Below are 21,417 nucleotides of genomic sequence, written 5' to 3'. Positions count from 1 at the left end.
GAGTGGAAGAAAAAGGCTGTGGTATTTCCCACTTCAGCAGGGAGTGTGAAAGAGACAAAATGACATCCATGAGCTACTTAGCATTTTGCGGAAACATGATAATTTAAGTTGAATATGGCGGGTAAGCGTGTTTGGCATTGAGTGGGTTGGAGTGTGGAAACAGGCTTGGATGCTCTCCAGGTGTCTCAAAGTGAACAATGACGGCAAAGGAGAGCGGAAGGGGGCGGGGCGGCGTTGGACGGACCGAGCACAGTAGCTGTGGTGTGAGGAACCATTTAAGGCTTCACCCTCAGGCAACGCCTGGGGACAGGGTAAATATAAACCACAAGCTGACAGATCTCTGTTAACCGATGTACACGCTTAAAGGTGACTCGGAAACAGACACTGCTGCTGATCCAAGAGGTATTAGACTAGCTGCAATTCATTTCGCCTGGATTCATATGTGAGGAGGGACACAAACACAAATATGGCATCAAAAATGTGTGCGTATATAAATATTACATGACACTATAGACATTAGATATACAGATTTTATACTATATTCACAGTGGAATTTCATGTTGCATAGCAAGGCAAGGGTCAGCTGCAAAATTGAATTTAACCGAGAAAATCTCACAATACAACAAATTTCCCACAAAGATATTCCTCCAATGAGATTCTCCTCGGAAGGAATTCAATTCAAACCCATGCGCAGGTGCCGGCGAAGGCGAGACAGACGACGCCTGCATGAAAGGACACTCCTGTCCTCCAGCCATTGTCTCAACACACAAAAATATTTTAATGAACACTCGACACCGCTGGAGTGCTTCTGACCACGGCTCACTCGCAGAATATAAAACCCAGCAAGAATGCAGGGCAACTGCACTTCAGACGTACGGCGGATGTGGAAGAATGATTATGCCTTAACGTAGATGTGTGTGTGTGTGTGTGTGTGTGTGTCTGAGTATGTCCACCAGTGTGATCTGTATTAGGAAACATATGGGCTTACATGGAGAGTTTTGTGGGATCAGTGATGTGTGGATAATGACTGGAGTGGTTTGTGTCTCCGTGGCTGAGTCGAGTGTGTCGGGGAGAAGCCTAAACCTCATCATGGCACACAAAGATACGGGGTTTCCATTCTCCCGTGACCTCGCCAAGAGCACTCCTCTTTCCGGTGGGCTGATCCTGGCTATCTGTCCGACGCTCCACCAAGCCCGGCTTTTGAGAGCACTCAGATCTATGCGTTGCTGGGCCCATCATCGCGGGCTCATAACACACCGTGCGCTGCTGGAACCTGTCACGCATTCTGTTCGAAGGAGTTCAGGATCGGCTTGTTCCAGTCTTATCTACCTCAGAAATGCTCGGAAACAGACAAGATCGCCTAAGACGGGAATCCGCTTTGGAGATAGGGCAGCTGCGGTCCGTGTGATAAACCACGATTAGCCCCATGACAACAGTTTTATGTTCCAAGCAAAAATTTATGGCTGAGGGAAAGACTGCCATGGGACTCATTTGACATATGCGTTATAATAAACAGTCTTAATGGACAGAAATGGAGATGCAAAAACATCACAACTCACACTGGATAAATGACTAACGACATAATATAGGCTGAAGCTCATATGTTTCTCACGAGGTAGAGATATCTGAGCCTTTTCCTGCTGGCACTCTGGGGCAGCACTTTTCTCAAAGGGCCCCAAAATCAATTAGGCCCCAAACATGCACGTGCACGGGAACATCATCAAAACAGTCAACGAGGCAACACAGTGTGGGCATAAGCATCTAAAATCCATCTAGAGCATGACGGTGGTGAAGCCCGTCTCCCGGGAGACGGCTGGGCGGGGTGACTGGGTGAGCCGTGGACCTGACGGTCCTGCACGTCGTTGCCTCTGTACCACTCCACAGCATAATTGCTTTGCATCCATCGCCAAGGAAAATGCTCGGCCGTGTATCGCGTGTTGTCCCTCAGGGTTGGGATGCCATTTTTAGGGGCGTTCCCCTACAGACACTCACACACTCCCTCACACACAAACTGGCATGTGCTGTGCCAGCTCCTGTGCCTTCCGTGGAGACAATGGCACGCATAGCAGGAGGCGCAAGAGGGGAACAGCTAATCCACCCCCCACCCCCCTTATCTCACTTCAGCATTCACGGGCCTCCATCTCGCCTCCATTATCGGACCAGTACCTGTGTGCTGCTCGGCCCAAGCCGGTCCAGAATGTGAGGTAGGGGTCCGGCGGCGACAAGGATGAGCACCTATTCACTCCCTCACTTCCCAACCTCATTGTATCAGCCACGCAGATGTATATTCTTTCCTCGATACCCAGGGTGTGTGTGTGTGTGTGTGTGTGTGTGTGTGTGTGGGTGCCAGTGAGGCGGCCTGTATCTCCCCTGCACCACACAGCCTGCGCGAACAAACAAATAACACGGAGGCTGAGCACTACTTAGTTATATGAGTCAGAAGTGCTGATGATTTCAAACCCAGCGTCAGAATGAGGGACGCCGTGGCCCGGAGGCACCTGTGTGGACCGAGGGAAGTGTTGATTAATATGATTTATTCATGTGCCGTGTCGCTATACAGTAACATGCCGGGCCCGTTGCTGAGATTTTCCTTTCGTGGATGCATCCCCCTCACCCACCACCCTCGACGGCTGCATCTTTCTCAGACTAGGGGTTAAAGAAAGCTCCTGCGCTTCCTAAGCTGCATTCACGAGCTACGGTTATGAGGCATATTAGATTTGTGCCATGTGGACAAGGGACCACGCATCCTCGAGCTGCCCGTCGACCCCGACTTTCCGATTGCAAAGTTGTGCCGGGCTTTAGTTTTGCATTCATTTGAATAAATGCATATGGGATTCTGAAGGCTTTCTTGAAAGGCGTTTCGCTTTTCTCCTCATCACGCCTATTGGTGTCCGCGCCACTCTCCTGTGCCGATGGGAGATGCCGTCTCGGAGACCCTCCTCTCAATTCCTTGCCCTCTTCTCCTTTATGATGCCTATCTGGGCCAAGGAGCAATTAACGTCACCTGAAAGCAATCCTCAGAGGTGGGGGGTGGGCAGGCTGGAAAAACTCATTTCGGCACAGGCGCTGGGTCTCCGTGAAGCTCATCAGGATCCGGTCGGTTCTCCTTTATGTCCTGCCAGGCTGCCCGAGGGCGTCGGCGTTAGAGCCTCGACACCCCCCCTCCCCCCATCGCATCTCATCTCGGGGTTCATTACGGACCCGTCCGCCTGTCTGAGCCTCCAGTAGAAAAGGCTCGGTCCTGGCTGAGGCCCCTTTCATACACACGCTCGCCGTCCCCGCACGGCAGACCAGGGCAGTGAAAGATGCGTTATTCACAGACGTATGGCAATTCACTGATCTGGAAGCTGAGAGGAAGTACTTAAGGGTGAGTTATGGTCCACTGTCCACTGTGTCAAATGACAAAAAGCACTTATGGGAACAAAACAGTCAATTGTCCACACAAGAACATTTCCTGTGCGTCATTCTTTTTTGACCATTATTCTTTAGTTCGTGATATGAACTGAATGTACCTACGGCAAATTATAAAAGGTATTTCAGCTAGACTACACAGCCGAGGTCCAAAAATAGACTTTAAACCTACTGGACCTTTCCTCATTAGTATTGGCATGTCATGTATGCCATAGACATGTATATAAGCTACAGAGAGACACTGCAGACAAAAAATGCAACACAGTATACAGAATACATGTAAACCAATAAGAAGAATATATCAACGAAGTTTAGTTCTTGAAGACCCTTCCCAATGATTTTTTCAACCATTGTCTAGATTGGAGTTGAGCTCCTGACAGGAATATGCCAGTAATTATTTGTTTCAGAAGACATGGATTATTGCTCGTTTTAGTGATTTCTAGACCATCTTATGACCACCTGCATGTCAAGGTGGTATTTCTCCATCTTCTGCATTCAATACATTTTAAAATTATTTTAAATAGCACAGATGGTTATATCGCCGACCAGAGTAGCAGAGAACCTCCCTTTTACTGCCAAGGTTTCTAATCAATGCCAAACGGATTTAGTTTCTTTTGTCAGAAAAGGCAAATTTAAAATGAAAGTGCTCTAATCAATAGAGCAATTCTTCCTGCATGTGAAAGAGTCAGCGTGTCGGCTGTCAACAGCGCTGATTAACATGACCATTGATTAGGACTCAGGAGTATCGCACTCATAGGCGGCTGGCGAGACAGTCAAAGTCAACACAGGGGTGAGCTTCAGCTGTTTGTGATACCACTGCCTACCACATGAAATCACATCAAGCTCGGTCACACAGACAATCAGTCTGGACGTTTCTTACGTTTTGAGCTTAGCAGTCGCTCATTTAAAGTTTCTCTACTGTACAACAACATGACCTCCTCATTTAGGCATATACTAGTTTCCTAATTAGAAGTCACATTTGCTACGCGCCAGTGTTACAGCTTGTGAGAGCTATATCAAAAAAGAGGGGCCACGTGGCTTGATTTTAATTGGACCCCGCCTCTCAATAATAGATCCCTGGGTGTTTGTCAGAGCTAGTCCAGGAAATCAATGGGTACATCGATCGAGAGAGAGAAAGAAAGGAAGAAGCATGTGGAAGAGACAAAGAGAAAGGTAGATCGGGAGGCAGGCCGAGCAGACTGGTTGTAAGGCTTCGGACTAATCGTGGCCTGATTGTGAGCTGATATCGACGTATCCTGACCCAAGAACGAGGGGGAGTGATAGAAGCACTTGACGTTTTTGATTCAAACTACCTCCGGGACCTCATAAAAACACGAGTCTGGGATGGAAGTCTGGGATGGAAGCCTTTGTGTCCCTAAGCGAAATTGAACATGTTCAATTTCCAAAAGTTTCAGGGAGCTCCCGAGACTAATCATTCTCGGAGAATCACCCTGCTGGAATGTGGCAGGTAAAGCCAGAGAAAAGCCGATGGACAGGGCCGAATATCGGACATGCTGCTGCTCTTAATGGGAACTCTTCGGAAAGGTCCCACGGAAAAACCAAACAGAACATCGTTAGGCAGGTAGACAACTGCGCTATGAAGAATTGGGCCCTGTCTAAAATAGTCAGTAATTGCAATATGGAACACATAAATACTGCAAAGGATTGTCATGCTCCTGAACTATCCTCTGTAGTCACCACCACTTCCCAGTGGTCTGGAAACATGCAAAGATGCTGACAGAAATGTACAATATACTATTTGTACACAACACATCAGGACAGATATGAAAATACATCCCGTTGCCAGCTAGATGCTGTATTCTCTTCACAGTATCAGAGGGCAAGATGGTATCTGTATTCCATGGGTGAATAGTGTTTGGTTTTATTTACGCTTTAGGAACGTTTATTCCGCTACACTTGAAGAAGAGAGCTCCTACGTCTGTCTCCTTTACATGTGTGTAACAACTAGTTGATTTCTGGGGCTTTAAAGTGCAACTATATTTGACATCAACAACTGAACTGAAACAGAAATCTCTGATAATTAAATTTTGCTTTTGAACATTAATAATAAAATAAAATAACACTGAGTGCAGTTGTAATCTTCCTTAGATAGATGATTCTTTTAAGTAGTATTACTGTATTTATATTTATATTATATAACTATAAGTTATACTTGTTGGTAATGAGGTTAGAGTTGTGACCTTCACTCTTCCCTGTTGCACTCAACAGCTGAATGAATACAATCTCAGTTAGCATACATGTGACGGTGTATAGCTGATGTACACACACTTCAGTGGCCTCCATAATTGTTCTTGTTACTTCAAGGTGTCTACAGTTGCAGTAAAACAGTTTAAATGAAAGGAAGAGTAACTCTAGTGATCTAGGAGTTCTAGGGAATATGCCCCCCACCCCACCACTGTGTCTCTTTAAACCCAAATGCTGGCCCTCATTCTCCCTCTGTTCTATCTGCGAGACCCACACGCACTCATGAGGTCAGCAGGGGGGTGGACCTAGAGCCAAAGCATCCAGATGCTCCGCAGGAGACGACAGGTCGTCATGGCGAACTAAACCCGACAGCAATTAAAGCCGAACAACAACTGCACGTTCATTGGCTAGGCCTTTAGCATGGCGGCTATCGCGCTGCCTTTTATTCCAGGGCTGTGCCCGGGTGCCCACGAGCCTGGCTGTGGAGAGATAACGAGGGCCCGGTGGCCGGCGAGCGCACCCCTGGAGGGGAACGTGACCCCACTGACTACGCTTCCAATTACAGTTCAACAGGGGCCCGTTCCTGCCGTTAGCGCCTAGCGCACCACGCGAGCCCCGTGCTTCTCACGAGTCGGAGAACATTCAGCTGCTGGTGGTGGAGGGGGGTGGCTGCTGAGGACTTGAGTTTATGTAATAAAAGAAGTTGTGAATGTGTGAAGTCAATATATGGTCTGAAGGGAAATGACTCCTCAATTCCAATACCCTGCAACTCTGTTATGGAACAACAGCAGGTTACACTCGGGATCAGACTGCGCCAATTAATCACGAACAAAGCTTCATTTTTGCTCTTTAAAGATATGAGACGCATGAAACGAAAACCACATAACAGAGAATCCTGATTAAACGCCTGCTGTGGTTCGAGGGCCTTACAGCTTTATGGGCATTTCAGTACCTATATACCCGTATATGTGTCTGCATGAATACAGAGCCCTGACAGCTGCTCCCACACACACATCCACTGCTTTAATGGTTCATTCCTGTTTAGTAGTGAATTTCTGAATATCGAAGGCTTTACAGCAAATGTAATGTGCGAATGCATGCATTTTATGAAGACTGAAAGCAGTGTTCAGATCAATGGTGAGCTGCACATCAAAACTCTAGAAGGACACACAGTTTCGCTAAAGTTTGACCAAAGGTAAAATGGTGGAGCTTATCTCAGTCCATTCTGGGCATTTCACTGAGTGTATTTTCAATTGATCCTACTACAGACGTTCACCTTTTTACCAACATAATGTCCCAGTGTTGCTAACAGTGAGCCCTCCCAGGATAAGAGCACTCAGTGACTACTTAGAGTTATCCAGCCACCATCACAACGAATGAGCTTTTAAACGATAGACAGACATGCAGAACGTCACACCTGCTTACACTGTTAAAGGACTCTTTTTAATTATGCATCTTAGTTATTCATGTTCAGAATCTGTAAAGCGTTATGGGCTGATTTCCTAGACTCAGGCGCGGACACTTCTGGGTTATGCCAGAAGAATATCCAATGGTGATGTATGGTACTATGACTTGGTCAAGCCAGGCTTAATCCATGTCTGAGAAATTTGTCCTAAATGTTAATATTTATTATTAGTTCATCCATTTAGTCCATTTTATCTATGTTAATTTATACTACTAGTAATATATTCTAAATTAAAATATTATATTAGCTATCAAACATTAACTGTCTATTGTGAACTCATGCAGAGTAGACTAAAGACACAGCCTTTTATGCTAATTTGATTTTTTGAGACTGCTATTTTAAACATCAGTATTCTTAGTAAACCACTGGCATGGAAGAACCATAATGCAAGCAATTTATTTTCCCGCACCAGCAAATTAGTTGCACTCAGTAAACCGGACCCCATAGTGCTTTGTGTGGAACTGGCACAGAGATCTTCATTACCAGATTCAGAGGAAGGCAAGTGTAAACGTTTTCAGATATTCCCAGTTCAAAAGGAAGAACCAATCTTCTGCAGACAATATGGAGTTTAGTGCTATGAATCCGAAGGGATAACAGTGGTGCTATCTGGGCCTCTCCAGTTGGATTGACACTGGCTGATTCTCTTTGTGGCAATGAACACATGCTACTCCACTGGTCTTCCCACAGGGAGACAGAAGAGATGATCACATTTTTATGGACCCTGCAAATTGCTTTAAATCGCCCTCTATGCATGCTTGCAACCACTATGTAAGCGAAATCAGCTTACGAGAGACAGCAACACAGACACGTCAACCTCCAGCATAGGGGCTTTTTTCAACGCACGGTAACGAGGCACGGAGGCGAGGGCGAGCGGGAGACCTTGACAGGAGGCACCGCACGGTCACGGCATAAAGCGGCGGATTTGCCAAAACAAATCTAATTAGAGCGCAGAGGCCGTGCAAGGGCGCCCTCCCGCGGGTCACGTCTCTACAACCTCATATTCAATCAAGCCTTATCAGTCAGAACCCTGGGAGATGGCCCTTTTCTTGCCGTGAGCAGAGGAGCCCCACAACCGCCGGTCACGCCCGCCCCCGACCACTAATTTCATCTGATGGGCGGTGATGAATGAACTGTTCCCCCCAGCGCACGGCTTGCTGTGCATCGGAGAGAGGGGATTAACGAAGGTCAAACCAAGAGGTGATTACTGCACAAACAAGTCCGTGATACTGCTTGGGCAAAACATATTCGCTTAACTGGTGGAGGTGGAGGGGGGGGGGGGGGGGGGACGAGGGATTTAGATAATATCCTTTGGGATATTAATATTTTTTAACATTAACAGCTTTGAAGGGCTGACCGAGTGGTAGAATTGCACTGATGATGTTTGATGGAACCTGTTGTATATGCCAGTTTATTCTTAAGCTTTCACTGCTCCTCTGTATAATGAAAAAACAAGCAAACTTTCTGACACTTATACAACTACTTATACAACTACCGCTTATAAAAATACACTATATGTGTGTGCACATGTACGTATGTGTGTGTGGGTGTGTATGTGTATGTGTGTGTGTGTGTGTGTGGGGCAGACAGTCCATTGATTTTACATGCAGCTGCCAAGAGATGAGAAATTACACCTTGCCTTCACATCAATCTGGTCCAGGGAGCACAAATGGTCTCCGGAGTGGTGTGGGTCTGTAGCTCAGTGGGGGGGCTGGGAGACTGGCGCCTGAATAGACTAGGTGCTCGCACAGTCAAAGGATAAGCACACTATTAATAATTAGAAGTGGAAGGTGAGCAGCATGACGATTGATCAGACGTCAGCCGCTCTGTCCTTCGGCTTACCGGGAACACAGGCAACAGAATCTACATTCAGAGAGCCTACACCCCCCCCCCTTTCCCAGCCCACCTCCCACTCTGTCTTCCGGTCCCATAATTTGCCTCAAAGCCAATGCTATAAAGTAGGCTAACGATACCTCAGGTGCTTCACACAGGTGTGATACACAGGACACTGTCATGCAGTTCATGAAGAATCTCACACTCAAATTGCATGGTAAAATATATATCGTAAAACAGTATAGCACAGAGCATGAATAAAATAAGTCTGACAGCCTATTTAGACCTCACAAAGAATCTGGAATTAAGGGGAGTGATTTTATACAATTTCATTTGGTTTCATAAAATAACCCATTACCATTAAAACCACCCTAACTTCAGCCTTAACAATTTGTGAGTTCCCATGTGAGCTGGCTCATGTGAATCCTTACAATTTTGCACCTGTGAGACCACAGTAATCCTCTCTGGTCAGAGTAGTGTCTTCATATGTCCCCTGAATTATGCATCTGCTCGACCTTTAAAAAGTGTTGATATGTACAGAGTAGATTTTCAGTGGATGGAAACTGGAATGCAGCCTGCAACATAACCAAAGACAGTAGAACCCTGGCTTGGGTCGCAAGTTGGAGGCTGTTCAATCATCCGGAGCTTCCCGCCCATCCTGCGCCTGTCCTGTCCAGTCCTGTCCTGTCCTGTCCAGTCCTGTCCAACCTCTATATCATGCTGGCTCTCTGGTTTAGCACAATGGGCAGCTGAGGAGGCCCTGAGATCATAAGAAAGCCAGCAGAGAAGCCAAGGAGACGAAGCACTAGATTTTCTTTAGCCAGACCTATTGCAGTATGTGTGTGTGTGTGTGTGTGTGTGTGAGAGAGAGAGAGAGAGAGAGAGAGAGAGAGAGAGAGAGAGAGAAAGAGAGAGAGTGTGTCTGAGTATAAGCACTCACAATGCAGGGCTTCATTAATCCTAACTATAACCCCCAAACCCCTTAGGAGTCAGTGTGAGAAAAAGCATCCATATTCCAACAAACACTCTCACACCATGGACTTATCTTAGCCCTCCAGAGCAGAGTCGAGCAGGCGCACACATTTCAAAGTCACTCGCAGTAAATTGGCTGCTCGGGGAATTATAAATGCCAGGGAATGAGTAAGTGTGTGCAATTAATTTTGGGACAGTTTTGCAGGAAGGGCAGAAAACCAAGCGGGCAATCATAACACACCAATTTGCAAGTTTGTCAACTAAAGGCCTACCCTGAGGAGACTTTCTCCACTAAACTTCTTATGATCAGTTTTTTACTCTGATAAACTGCTCTGCCTACAAAGAAATTGCTTGGAAATATTTCCTAGTTAAGACAAAATGTCTCATGAAGAATTCAGTCAGCAGATTTCTGTCTATTCTCTTTTTTCATGCTTTTTTTTTTCTTTTTTTAAATTTAACAACCATTCATGAAGGCAGTGTTGCATTTGAGGGTAATGGTCTTAAACTGCTGAAACCTCTTCTAAACTTTCCAAGCTCTATAATGGAGGACAAAAAGCACCAAAGGCAAACAACAAGCTTAGTGATGGATAAAACCAACACAACATAAATTTGAAGTGGATTGTTGAAGTGGATATTTCAGTCAGAAAGACAGGCCTTCCATTCAAGCTGCGCCCAATTCACCTGCCAGTGAATACGAAGTGATTTCCACTAACGAATCTTTGCTATAGACTTTTTGGCACGGGTGTGGCAAAGAGAGAGGTCAGAATGTTATGTTGTGATGGAAACGGCTCTGTGCCTCTTGGCAACCTTTGTGAGAAATGGATCCATTTGATCTCAAATGATTCAAAGTGATTCTTACAAGATTCTCATGTGTCCCTTGTGTGCATGGTGCATAGCTGGGTGTTAAGTGTCTTTTTTAAAATACCTGGGTATAGATCCAATTACAAAATATTTAAAGCAACAATACATTGTCAGTAGAGTGGACTGACAACGTTGTTGTGGCATAATGAAGTCGATGTTCATTAGCCTATTTCTACGTCTTAAATTTGCACCACACGTTCCGCTTGCAATGGGATTTATGCTATTGCAATTGATCGGTCCGACATGAAACGTCTGCATGGTTGTTCTGCTGGTATTACTCAGTGGTATCAAATTGATTGCGGTTCGGCTCTCAACAAAAGAGATAAGTTCCGCTAGAGTGCGGGAAAAAATGGAAAACCGTACTATGTTTCTGTTCCGTTCTAGCCTCGCAGCGACGCTCTGTGAGACGACGGGCTTGTCTCTTCTTCGTCGGCATAATGTAGTTAGTCATTTTTTCAAGAGAAATGCAGATTTTTCCTGCTCTTTTGAAGTAATCTTAAGTATCACGAGCAGCAGCGGTCTGAACAGATACTTATTCACTCACACAGCGAGGCGACCAACGCTAAAGGACTCACCTCACTCTCCTGTTCTATTTTGTCTTGTTTTTTGGCTTGAACAGGGCCCGCCTCCTTATTAGCAATGGCGGTGTCAAGATGGTGAAAGGTTTAGTGCGTATCCTCAGTAAGTATTGATAGTGGACGGTGACTGTTCATTTGTGAGAGCCGTCAGTTTGCTAATGCTACTGAACTAAACCAAATAAATGACAGATTGATGCAACAATACTAACGAGATGGTAAGTTCAATACAAAATCAAAAAAAAAAACGTATTGCAACAAGCTGCATTTTAAGTATTCATTTGCATTTTCCGCATTTACCCGACACCCTTATCCAGCGCTACTAAGTGCTTTGTCTACTCATAGAATGTATCCTAGCCAGAACAGTAGGTCAGAGTTCAAGATACCGTTAAACTACAATACTGCTAAAATACAGGACTCAATGCTGATACCTACAAGTGCAAAATAAGCATAAGCATATCAGACAATGATCAGTGTAATAACTGACAACAATAATAACAACAATACCAGACATGTAAGGCTAAGACTTCATGATTGCTTTTTCACACCACACAAACCAACACACACTCAAACAAAGAAACCAGCCAAGAAACACAGAAAATGGTGGAAAACATCTCACCTGAATTTCAACCCCATACCCAAGGTAGACTGTCACCAGGTAGGTGCAATCCACCGTGGAGTCGGAGGAGACACCGGAGAACATCTCGATGTGGCCCTCAGCGTCTGTGAAGTTCAGGTTGCACTGACCTTGATAGGAAAGGGACAGAAAAGAGGCAGGCAAGGAAGGAAGAGAGAAATATAGGAAGAGAGAGGGATAGGAAGAGAGGGATAGATTTTAAAAGGCCCATTTGGAACACTTGTCCCTGTCCTGACACCATGTTTATTGCGCAGGGTCTTGTTAGTCCTGAGGGCTGGTCCATTTTCACCAGGGGGATGAGCACAGTGCCCCAGGGTAGCAAAAGGTCAGCTAAGGCAATCAGCCAATAGTCGCCCTGTCACAGGACCCATCAGTAGATGACTTGGAAAATGCATTACAGACAACTTTCTACTTACTGTAGCAGTTTAAAGGTCATTTTTTTACACAGAGACTTAAGTTCCTTGAAAAGTTTTAAATCTGCAGAGTTCGAAAATGATTGTGCACTTGAAAGATGGTACATTGGGTGTTTCAGCAGTGTCCTTGTGCCTGTGGTATCAATAAGCCTCTTCTGTTTATCTTAAGACTTTAATGATATTTTTTCAAAAGAATTTGTGCAATGGCAGTTTTACCGCAGTTCAAACAGCTTTCTTAATTGTGTCGTGCATTTCTAAAAAAAGAAAAAAATGTAAAAACTTCACTTTATTGGGTGTGCTCTTATGTGAGAGAAGAAAATGGAACAAACCATTATAGTTATACTCTACACTAATCCAGTCATGCAGGCTTACCTGCGGCTCTTGTGGTCGTGATAACAGTTGTAGTAACAATGGTGCTTGTCATGGTTTCTTCTTCATCTGCCCAGGTGGCCTTACCCATCATGCTCTTCTCTGCTGGCATCTGAGACACTTTCTTCTTTGACAATGAACCGTTATGCTTGTGATCCGTCCCCTGGTCAGGAAGATCCGCCTCTGCTGTAGCGAGGGCCAATGGCTGCCCAGGGTGTGGCTGAGCAGTATTACCAGCTGCAGGGGTCGTCAGAGCTGGAGAGCTGAGCTCCACCTTGGCCGATTGCCTTCCCCTGCCCTTACTGGGTCGTCTGTGGGCCACAGAGCCTGGCTTTCCTGGAGTGGTGGGACTGGTCGTAGTCACAGCTGTGGTGGCGATGTCAGAGAAGGCTGGTGCATCTTCATGAGGGACCACGCGTGTGGCGTGGTCTTCGGGCCCCACATGAGATGCTTGTCCAATCAGGGTTGGATGGGCATCAGCTCCACCATCATCCCCGAAGAAGGGCTGGTCCCCCTGGAAGTCTTTTGTAAGCAGAGTCTCGGGGAGGAGGAGGCCCTCCGTGTTCACCCGGTGGATGGGGAGAATTAGCGGAACTGCTGTAGTCATCTCCTGGACCCCGATCGGCGAGTCCTGCTTGGTGGTGCGAAGATGAATCTCTTGAGCTGATTCTGATCGTACCTCTCCATCACTCAATCCAAGGTTTTCACCTGAAAATAACACGGAAAGCAGCAGCATTTATACATCATGTTACTTTGCATATTGTGGTACTGGAAACTAACAATCGATTTCCCCAGTTGAGATTTTGCATTTCAGAATCTCAATCAAATGTGCCTGTGGCAAATTACCTATAACTAGTTTACATTGTTTGATAAGGCAGTGTGTCTGAAAATCCGATGATGCAATTACAATGCACAGCCTTTGACACATAATGTGTTTGTGAGATTTAAAAGGAGGCCTAATAACTGTAACTAATAAATAGAACACTGCAGCTGAAACACCAGTAAATGTAGACGAATTGGCATGTGAACTGAAAGGTTCAACGCATGGAGCAGAAAAGGAAACCTTTAGGGAGAGACTGCTCATTTAAAGAGCCTGCACTACTTCCCACGTGCCATTAGAGAAAGCAAAGAATTAACCGTGAATGAGTCATGATTGGAGAACACAATAAGTGTACATTGAAAAGCAATTATCATTCCCACCTGCAGCGGATGAGATGCAATCAGGAAGCCCTCAGGATAAAGAGACTTTACTACAGGAAGTGATGCTCTTAAGGAGAGCATTTGCCATCCTTGTAAAAAAACATTAGCTTTTGGCCTTCCCTCTCATTCTCCCTCTTTCTTTCTCCCTCTCTCTCTCTCTCCCTGAGAAAGGAAGACATTGTGCATTGCTGAATGACTCACATTGCCTTGGTCCTCCCTGTCTGGTTCGATGTGCTTCTCATCAGCCTTCTCTCTCTTTCCTTCCATCTCTCTCTCTCCCTCTCTCCTTCTGTCTCCCTCTTTCATTCACCGTGCAACTCTGGAACTTTTAGCACTGCGCCACGTACACAGACAGAATTTTGCTGTTGGGTAAATCTCACAGAGTTTCACTGTATTGTGTTTACTTTTATTGCCTTCTCTTTGCAAACTGAATTTCCATCCAAATTGAATGGCTATCTGTGAGTAGATTAAAAGCATCCTCTTACTCTGGAATAGGAAGTGCATCATAAATGCTCCAGAAGGGATGTGAATCACCACCCAGTTTTGATTTTTGCCAAAGTAACCATGGAAAAAGTCAATTAATGCTAGACACAGTTCTGTTGTGGAACCAATTGAGAAGTGAGAAGTGACATAAGAATCTTTCTCATACCCCCCCCCCCCCCCCCCCCACCCCCCCAATCTCTAATCGTAAGCCTCAAAAGCAAGAGACAAGTAAATGAAAAGCGTCCCTCCCTCTGGAAGTGGCTGTTTGAAGTTTACGAGGGAAACAAGAAGCCATTTATTTCTATAATCGCTGTCTCAGTGTCGAAAGACAGGAGAGTGCCTTTTCCGGGATGAGTGAGCTAGCGTCGCTGGCCGGCTTTCATCTCCCCCGTATTAATCTCCATTAAGCAGCCGGCTGGAAAAAAAAGTTCTCTGATAGATGAGTGATGACAGTCTTCACTTTGCATCAAGATATGAATGTCGTGACAATTGTTCATTATGAAAAACAAGCTCTGCAATCACGCTTGGGAAGAGAGAACAGCGTTTCAGTTCATCACGCGTGGCGATAGCCTACCCTTCCGTATACACGCGCCGAACCAGGCGGAGGAGATTAAAAGCATGCTGCCCGGGTAGGCTGAAGGGGACGCTGATATTCTGTACGATATCCCCCCCCACTTTAAACAGAGCAGTCAAAAGCCACACTGCACCCGATGTCTTGAATACACAACATACTTAGGCCTAAAAGAGAGTGAAGCAAAATCTATAAAGCATTGCAGCTGCTCGGGTACATCTCTGTTTCTTCTGCTCCTCTAGCAGAGGATTACACAAGAACATGAGATCTGTAAATGACATCTAATTATGCACCATTATATAAGAATGTAATATATGAAAATGTCATGTATAAGTTGATCTTTTGAAATGTTTTGTTGTTGAAAGTACCTGTTCCTGCAAATCTAATGCATATAAATGAATAAGGCATCTAATGCTAAACTTTACACATTATTCTCAGCAGGCACAGTGCAACACCACCTTTATTACACAGCACAACCACACCTTTATTGCACAGTGCAACACCACCTTTATTACACAGCACAACCACACCTTTATTACACAGTGCAACACCACCTTTATTACACAGCACAACCACACCTTTATTACACTGCAACACTACCTTTATTACACAGTGCAACACCACCTTTATTACACAGCACAACCACACCTTTATTACACAGTGCAATACCACCTTTATTACACAGCACAACCACACCTTTATTACACAGCACAACCACACCTTTATTACACTGCAACACTACCTTTATTACACAGTGCAACACCACCTTTATTACACAGCACAACCACGCCTTTATTACACAGTGCAACACCACCTTTATTACACAGCACAACCACACCTTTATTACATAGCACAACCACACCTTTATTACACAGCACAACCACACCTTTATTACACAGCACAACCATGCCTTTATTACACAGTGCAACACCACCTTTATTACACAGCACAACCACACCTTTATTAAACAGTGCAACACCATCTTTTTTACACAGTGCAACCACGTCTTTATTACACAGTGCATTTCCAGCTTTATTACACAGTGCAACACCACCTTTATTACACAGCACAACCACACCTTTATTAAACAGTGCAACACCACCTTTACTACACAGTGCAACCACACCTTTATACACACACACACACACACACACACACACACACACACACACACACACACACACACACACACACACACACACACACTACTGTATGTCTACTGTATATAGTCTTTTTGTGTTTGTTTGTTCCTGATCAGAAAGTACCTCCTGCACCCTGGGGAGCCAATCATACTGGTTTCACTGAAAACAACATCTGTATCTCCCTCTCATCAAACCCAACAGTGGCTGCATGACAGAGACAGAAAGGGGGACGGGGCAAGGAATTACAACACAAGCCCTTGTGCTCGCTAACGGAGCTCATCTAAACGACACTCCTCCATGTTTATGACTACATTTAAAATATTAGGACTGACTGGTATGAAAAGGACAAAAACAGAGAAAAGAAAGTTTCTCTCTCGGTTTCTCTCTCGGTTTCTCTCTCGGATGCATGTATAAAATGCAAATTTTTCATCTCCATTCCCGAGAGCTTCTGGCTATGTATTTGCTAAATTGATGTTAACATGCCTGGAGCGAACATTTAAAAGAGAGAGAGAGAGAGTGAGTGAGATAGGGAGAGAGAGAGAGAGGGAGGGAGAGAGAGGGCGTACAGGCGAATAGAATGTCTTCACAAACACCATTTTTGCTTCAGACTGCGGTGCTTCTCCTCCTGCATAAAGGCGGCTCAGGGCAGGGCTGCTTTCGGGAGGTTTTTTACACCTCAAAGAGACCCACACCCACGTGACCTGGCAGAGGAGTCTGCCTCCCCTCAAAAGCAAGCGATGCCCACGGTCCAGATGATAAGCTCCAGGATGGCTAAATGCTAAAACAAGCCATAGGTCAAACGATTTCAGCTCAGGCCCAGCCCTCTTAGCCTGCAGAGCAAGGTTGTTGCTTCAGTGAATTTATCGCTGTTTTCCAATTCTGGAGTCCTGGCGTCTCCGCTGTACAGCACATTTTTCCATTTTTCCATGCTTAACATGCTCATCTTAAACCCAAGAATCATGTATTAATTAGCAACTGAGTTAAGCCAGTGTTTCAGCACCCCAGGGAAATAGATGGGACATGCTGGTTTATGTCATTGGTACTAATTCAGCAATATTAGCTACCTTTGCCAACTAACTGTAGCAATGCAGGTGCAGCCTTGCACAGCTTAAAAGCAAAAGCCCAGAGAAGTTCCTCCAGCACAACTTCTCGATCGCCGGAGCCTGAAATCACCAGTATTTCCTTGTTCAAACAGCCAATGATCCCTGGCGCGCTCTGACACCTTAATTAGCACACGTTTGCCGGGTGACAGTATGTTCTAACGAGACACGGGCACACAGAACACTGCCGACAGGATGAGATGAAAGTCTGTGGTTGACACAGACAGCAAATGAGTGAGATCTCCCAGAGGGGGGGTGGGGGGTGAGGGGGGGGATGAGGTCTTTCTTTTGAAGCCCTAACATCCAGTGGGGCAGGGGGAGCCTCAAACTTTGCAGAGGGACCAAAGGTGGGAGTGAAGCTCTCGACGGGGAGGTCACGGCATGCGCTAACCCTGTGGTTTGGTGGCAAGGTGCTGCTATGGTGACGTATTAGGCCCTGTTCTTTTTGAGTGTTTCTTTTTCAGTATTTTATAATGATGCATGTTTAGCGTAAGTAAAAGATAAATTCACAAAGCTTCGAAATGCACACAAGCAAACCAGCACTTTATTTAAGAGTGATGTGGTGTTTTGGAAGCAGCCATTTAATAATCGGAAACATCTTTTTCATGTTTAGTAAGATTCTTTAGCTCTGGTTACTGAGGTTCTTTTGAACTGGTTATTGGGGTACTTTTTGAACTGGTTATTGGGGTCCTTTTGAACTGGTTACTGTGGTTCTTTTGAACTGGTTATTGGGGTACTTTTTAACTGGTTACTGGGGTTCTTTTGAACTGGTTACTGGGGTTCTTTTGAACTTGTTATTGGGGTTCTTTAGCTCTGAAGGCTTCTGCTCTGATTGCTAGGGGTATTTTGCACTGGTTTATATGGTTGTTTAGTACTGGTTTGTAGGGTTTTTTAGCTCTGGTTTGTATGGTTGTTTAGTACTGGTTGGTAAATTTATTTAGCTCTTGTTGCTAGGGTTCTGTAACAATTAGAACTGGCAAGAGAATTTAAATATTTAATGTGAAAACAACCAGACAAAGCTTAAATAACTTAAGTACTGGGATAAGGACCACAGAAGACAAAACATACACAACCAAATACACAGGTAGATAACTACTATAACAAAACTCAAAGGCATAAACACACAAACGGGACACCAACCAACGACTACAACTAACGAGACACGAAGGCAAAAACAGGTGCACAGGCTAACAACTAAGTTAACGGAACACGACGGCATATACAAACAAGCATACATGGGAAGACACTACACTACGACTACAAGTATTCAACTAGAACAAAGGGGAAACTAGTAACAAGGGCTAAACAGGGAACAACCGACGGCAATGGTAAAAAGGAAGAGTATAGACATATACGGAACACAAAATGAAAAGTACATAAAACTGGACACATGGCAGACTATGGACAGAGAATAACTAATAACTGTAACAAGACACAGAAATCAGGATACTAGAGACTAGGAAACAAGCAATAATATAGGAGACCAAGGCATAGGGAGAGGGCACTCACAGGGATGACCAGCGCTGGTAGTCAGGGCAGAGGGAGCTAAATACACAGACACCAGGGGAAGGTGAAACGAGGGACAGGTGGAAACACTGAGGAAGGGGCGTGGTAAACAAAAGGGGACTATGGAAACCGGGAAACAAGGTGGAGCTAGGGAGGACAACACAGGACTGGTGTGGAGGGCAGAGCCAGATGTAACAGGTTCTTTTGAACTGGTCATTGGGGTTCTTTGATGTTGTTGTTGGACCTACAGTAGTTAAGAGGAACCACCATCACTCAAATCCAAAAGCACAAAATTGAAGTTTGAAACAAAAGGATGAGTTGGAAAATGAGACGCTCTAGTTTAGAGAACCCAGTGATGCCTGCTTGAACGTCTGAATATTAAGAGATCAACAGCGGTTCTACTCTGAACCGGATATAACCACCACAGAATAAATAGCAAATTCAAATGAGTCATGTTAAAAGCACATGCCTTATTCATTTAAAACTGTGATAAAGTAGTGAAATAAGTGAAAGTAGTGTACTACAAACAAAATGTCAAGAGAGCAAGAATTGATTCTTGTTTCCCTTTTCTGAACCCTCTAATTACCAAACACATCTTTAGCATGAAGGAGTAACAAATGCAGCCTTACCAACCCTCTATTAAAATGTTACACCATGTCTGTGTGTCTCTGTACAGACTGCAAGCCTGTTCTGGTCATATTGATCAAGCCTGTTCTGGTTATATTGATCAAGCCTGTTCTGGTCATATTGATCAAACCTGTTATGGTCATATTGCTCAAGCTTGTTCTGGTCGTATTGATCAAGCCTGTTCTGGTTGATCAAGCCTGTTCTGGTCGTATTGATGAAGCCTGTTCTGGTTACATTGATCAAGCCTGTTCTGGTCGTATTGATCAAGCCTGTTCTGGTCATATTGATCAAGCCTGTTCTGACTTGCCTTTTTTGATACTGAAATCCCTCCTTCAATGTGAGAAACACATTTTTCTAAGCCTCTAAAAATTCCAAGAATTATCTATGACATTCAGCCTCAGTTCAGCGTTTGAAAAAGCAGCGGCTTATTTGCAGAAATCTTTTGCAAATCACATTTAACATGATGGCACAGTGTATAATAAAAGTTTGATTGCACTGCTCACAGATCAGAATGAACTATTTCTTTACAAAGCCCGCAAGACTGGCAGAGATTTGACATACCACGCCACTCCATGTAGACAGACCAAACTACAGAGCACAGACCAGTCATTAATCTCCAGCCTTGACACAAGCAATTCAAAGCTCTTTTGGATGTGCTGTGTCGGAGAGGAACATATTCGCGTAAGCTCATTCTGTCACAGTGGGGAGAGTGCGGGCTGGTCTAAAAAGCAGCAAACTGAACACACTTGACATTTGCAGTGATTTCGGATGAATAGCAGACACAGTAGTGCATTTTAAAAGGAATTTCATTACGTGGCCACCTCCAAACGGCACTAAGGGACATAAAGAAATGAAAAAATAAGGAGATTTGCCAACTCAAAATAATTACTTAATTCCTCTTATTTCATTTCAACGCTTATCTGCGCACTTTTATGGCTGTTGCCCCATTATTTAGCAAACTGGTTATTTCACTTTTCAGTGGATTCAAATCTGCTGGTCTAAACGCCCCCGGTAAAGGACACAGTACAGACTTCAGTGACACTGAATACATGCTCGTTTAATCTTCCATGCTCATCTATGGCTATGTTCTCAGTACTCAACAGTACTCATTACTCAATGCTCACTATTTCTGTTCCAGTCAGTAAGATGGGTGAACTATACTCCATAATACTTCACTATACTTCACTATACTCCTCTGCAGGTGGGCAGTTGCGAGCATTTGACCATCCTGCACAGATGCTTCTAGAAGCACTGGTCTGGTCTACACCCACATTGAGTATACTTTACTGGAGAGATGGAGTTTGAAAATGTTTTTAAGTGGTCTATATACGGCCGACAAAGTGGAAACTAGTCACAAAACACATTCGATGGTATCCATTTGGAAGACTTTTTCTTGTAATACATAAAAAAGCCTTAGCCTGTGGTTCCAAAAGCTAGACCTTGACCAAGATACTAATTGCATCAGACCATATACCCTGACAGCAGAAAGGGTTTTTTTTTTTGAGGCAGGCCTTTATCTTTGCACCAGGCCTGTGCACTTTGGTTTAAAAGTCCTTTTACAATCCTTAATGGAGAGAGAGGGCTTTTATTTGAACCCCCTTCCCTCTTGGGACCATTCAGTGATTTTGCCACACTTAGAAATGACTCCAGAACGAGGTGAGTCAATGAGTCTTGGCCCCAGTGGGCCTCCTCAAACACAGAGCAGAGAAGGGCGGCATGTTTCTAATCCCTAATCTACAGACGCAGGCCTCCTGAAACACTGCATCTTAGTTTCTGCTGAACTCTGCTGTTAATGGCCATAATATCATAATCTTTATAAAAATAATCCCAGTTCGGCCTTGCCACCGAGTGCCAAGGAACGGCCGATCCCCGACGGAGAAGCAGCTCTCACACGGACAGATGGGTTTAAAGACTCGTTAGGAGTCAGAGCTGCCCTGACGCATGCACGTGTCTCCCAGTCTAACGTGGAGCTCAGACAGGCTCGAGCAGCCCTGGAAATACTCTAGCCTCCCTCACACACGCTGCACAGCACGGTCTCCCCAAAACCCCC

At 44.8% G+C, this 21,417-nt stretch overlaps 1 protein-coding gene across 3 annotated transcripts in view; it reads right to left on the bottom strand.

Annotated features, from left to right (window-relative positions):
• Window positions 1-21,417, bottom strand: part of sez6a (seizure related 6 homolog a) — a 109,238-nt gene that overhangs the window by 46,092 nt on the left and 41,729 nt on the right. For all 3 annotated transcript variants that reach the window (XR_013124285.1, XM_076986479.1, XM_076986481.1), the window contains exons 2-3: window positions 12,742-13,446; window positions 11,939-12,066 (exon numbers count right to left, since the gene is read on the bottom strand). Coding sequence is in view for 2 of the 3 variants with exons in the window: in XM_076986479.1 (XP_076842594.1) it covers window positions 11,939-12,066; window positions 12,742-13,446 (833 nt within the window). In the remaining variant the exon portion in view is untranslated. The remainder of the gene's footprint in view (window positions 1-11,938; window positions 12,067-12,741; window positions 13,447-21,417) is intronic.

The sequence above is a fragment of the Brachyhypopomus gauderio genome, unplaced genomic scaffold, assembly GCF_052324685.1.
Source record: "Brachyhypopomus gauderio isolate BG-103 unplaced genomic scaffold, BGAUD_0.2 sc47, whole genome shotgun sequence".
NCBI classification, from domain to species: domain Eukaryota; kingdom Metazoa; phylum Chordata; class Actinopteri; order Gymnotiformes; family Hypopomidae; genus Brachyhypopomus; species Brachyhypopomus gauderio.
Note: the sequence above shows the minus strand (reverse complement) of the source record. Positions and strands in the feature narration are given on the sequence as shown.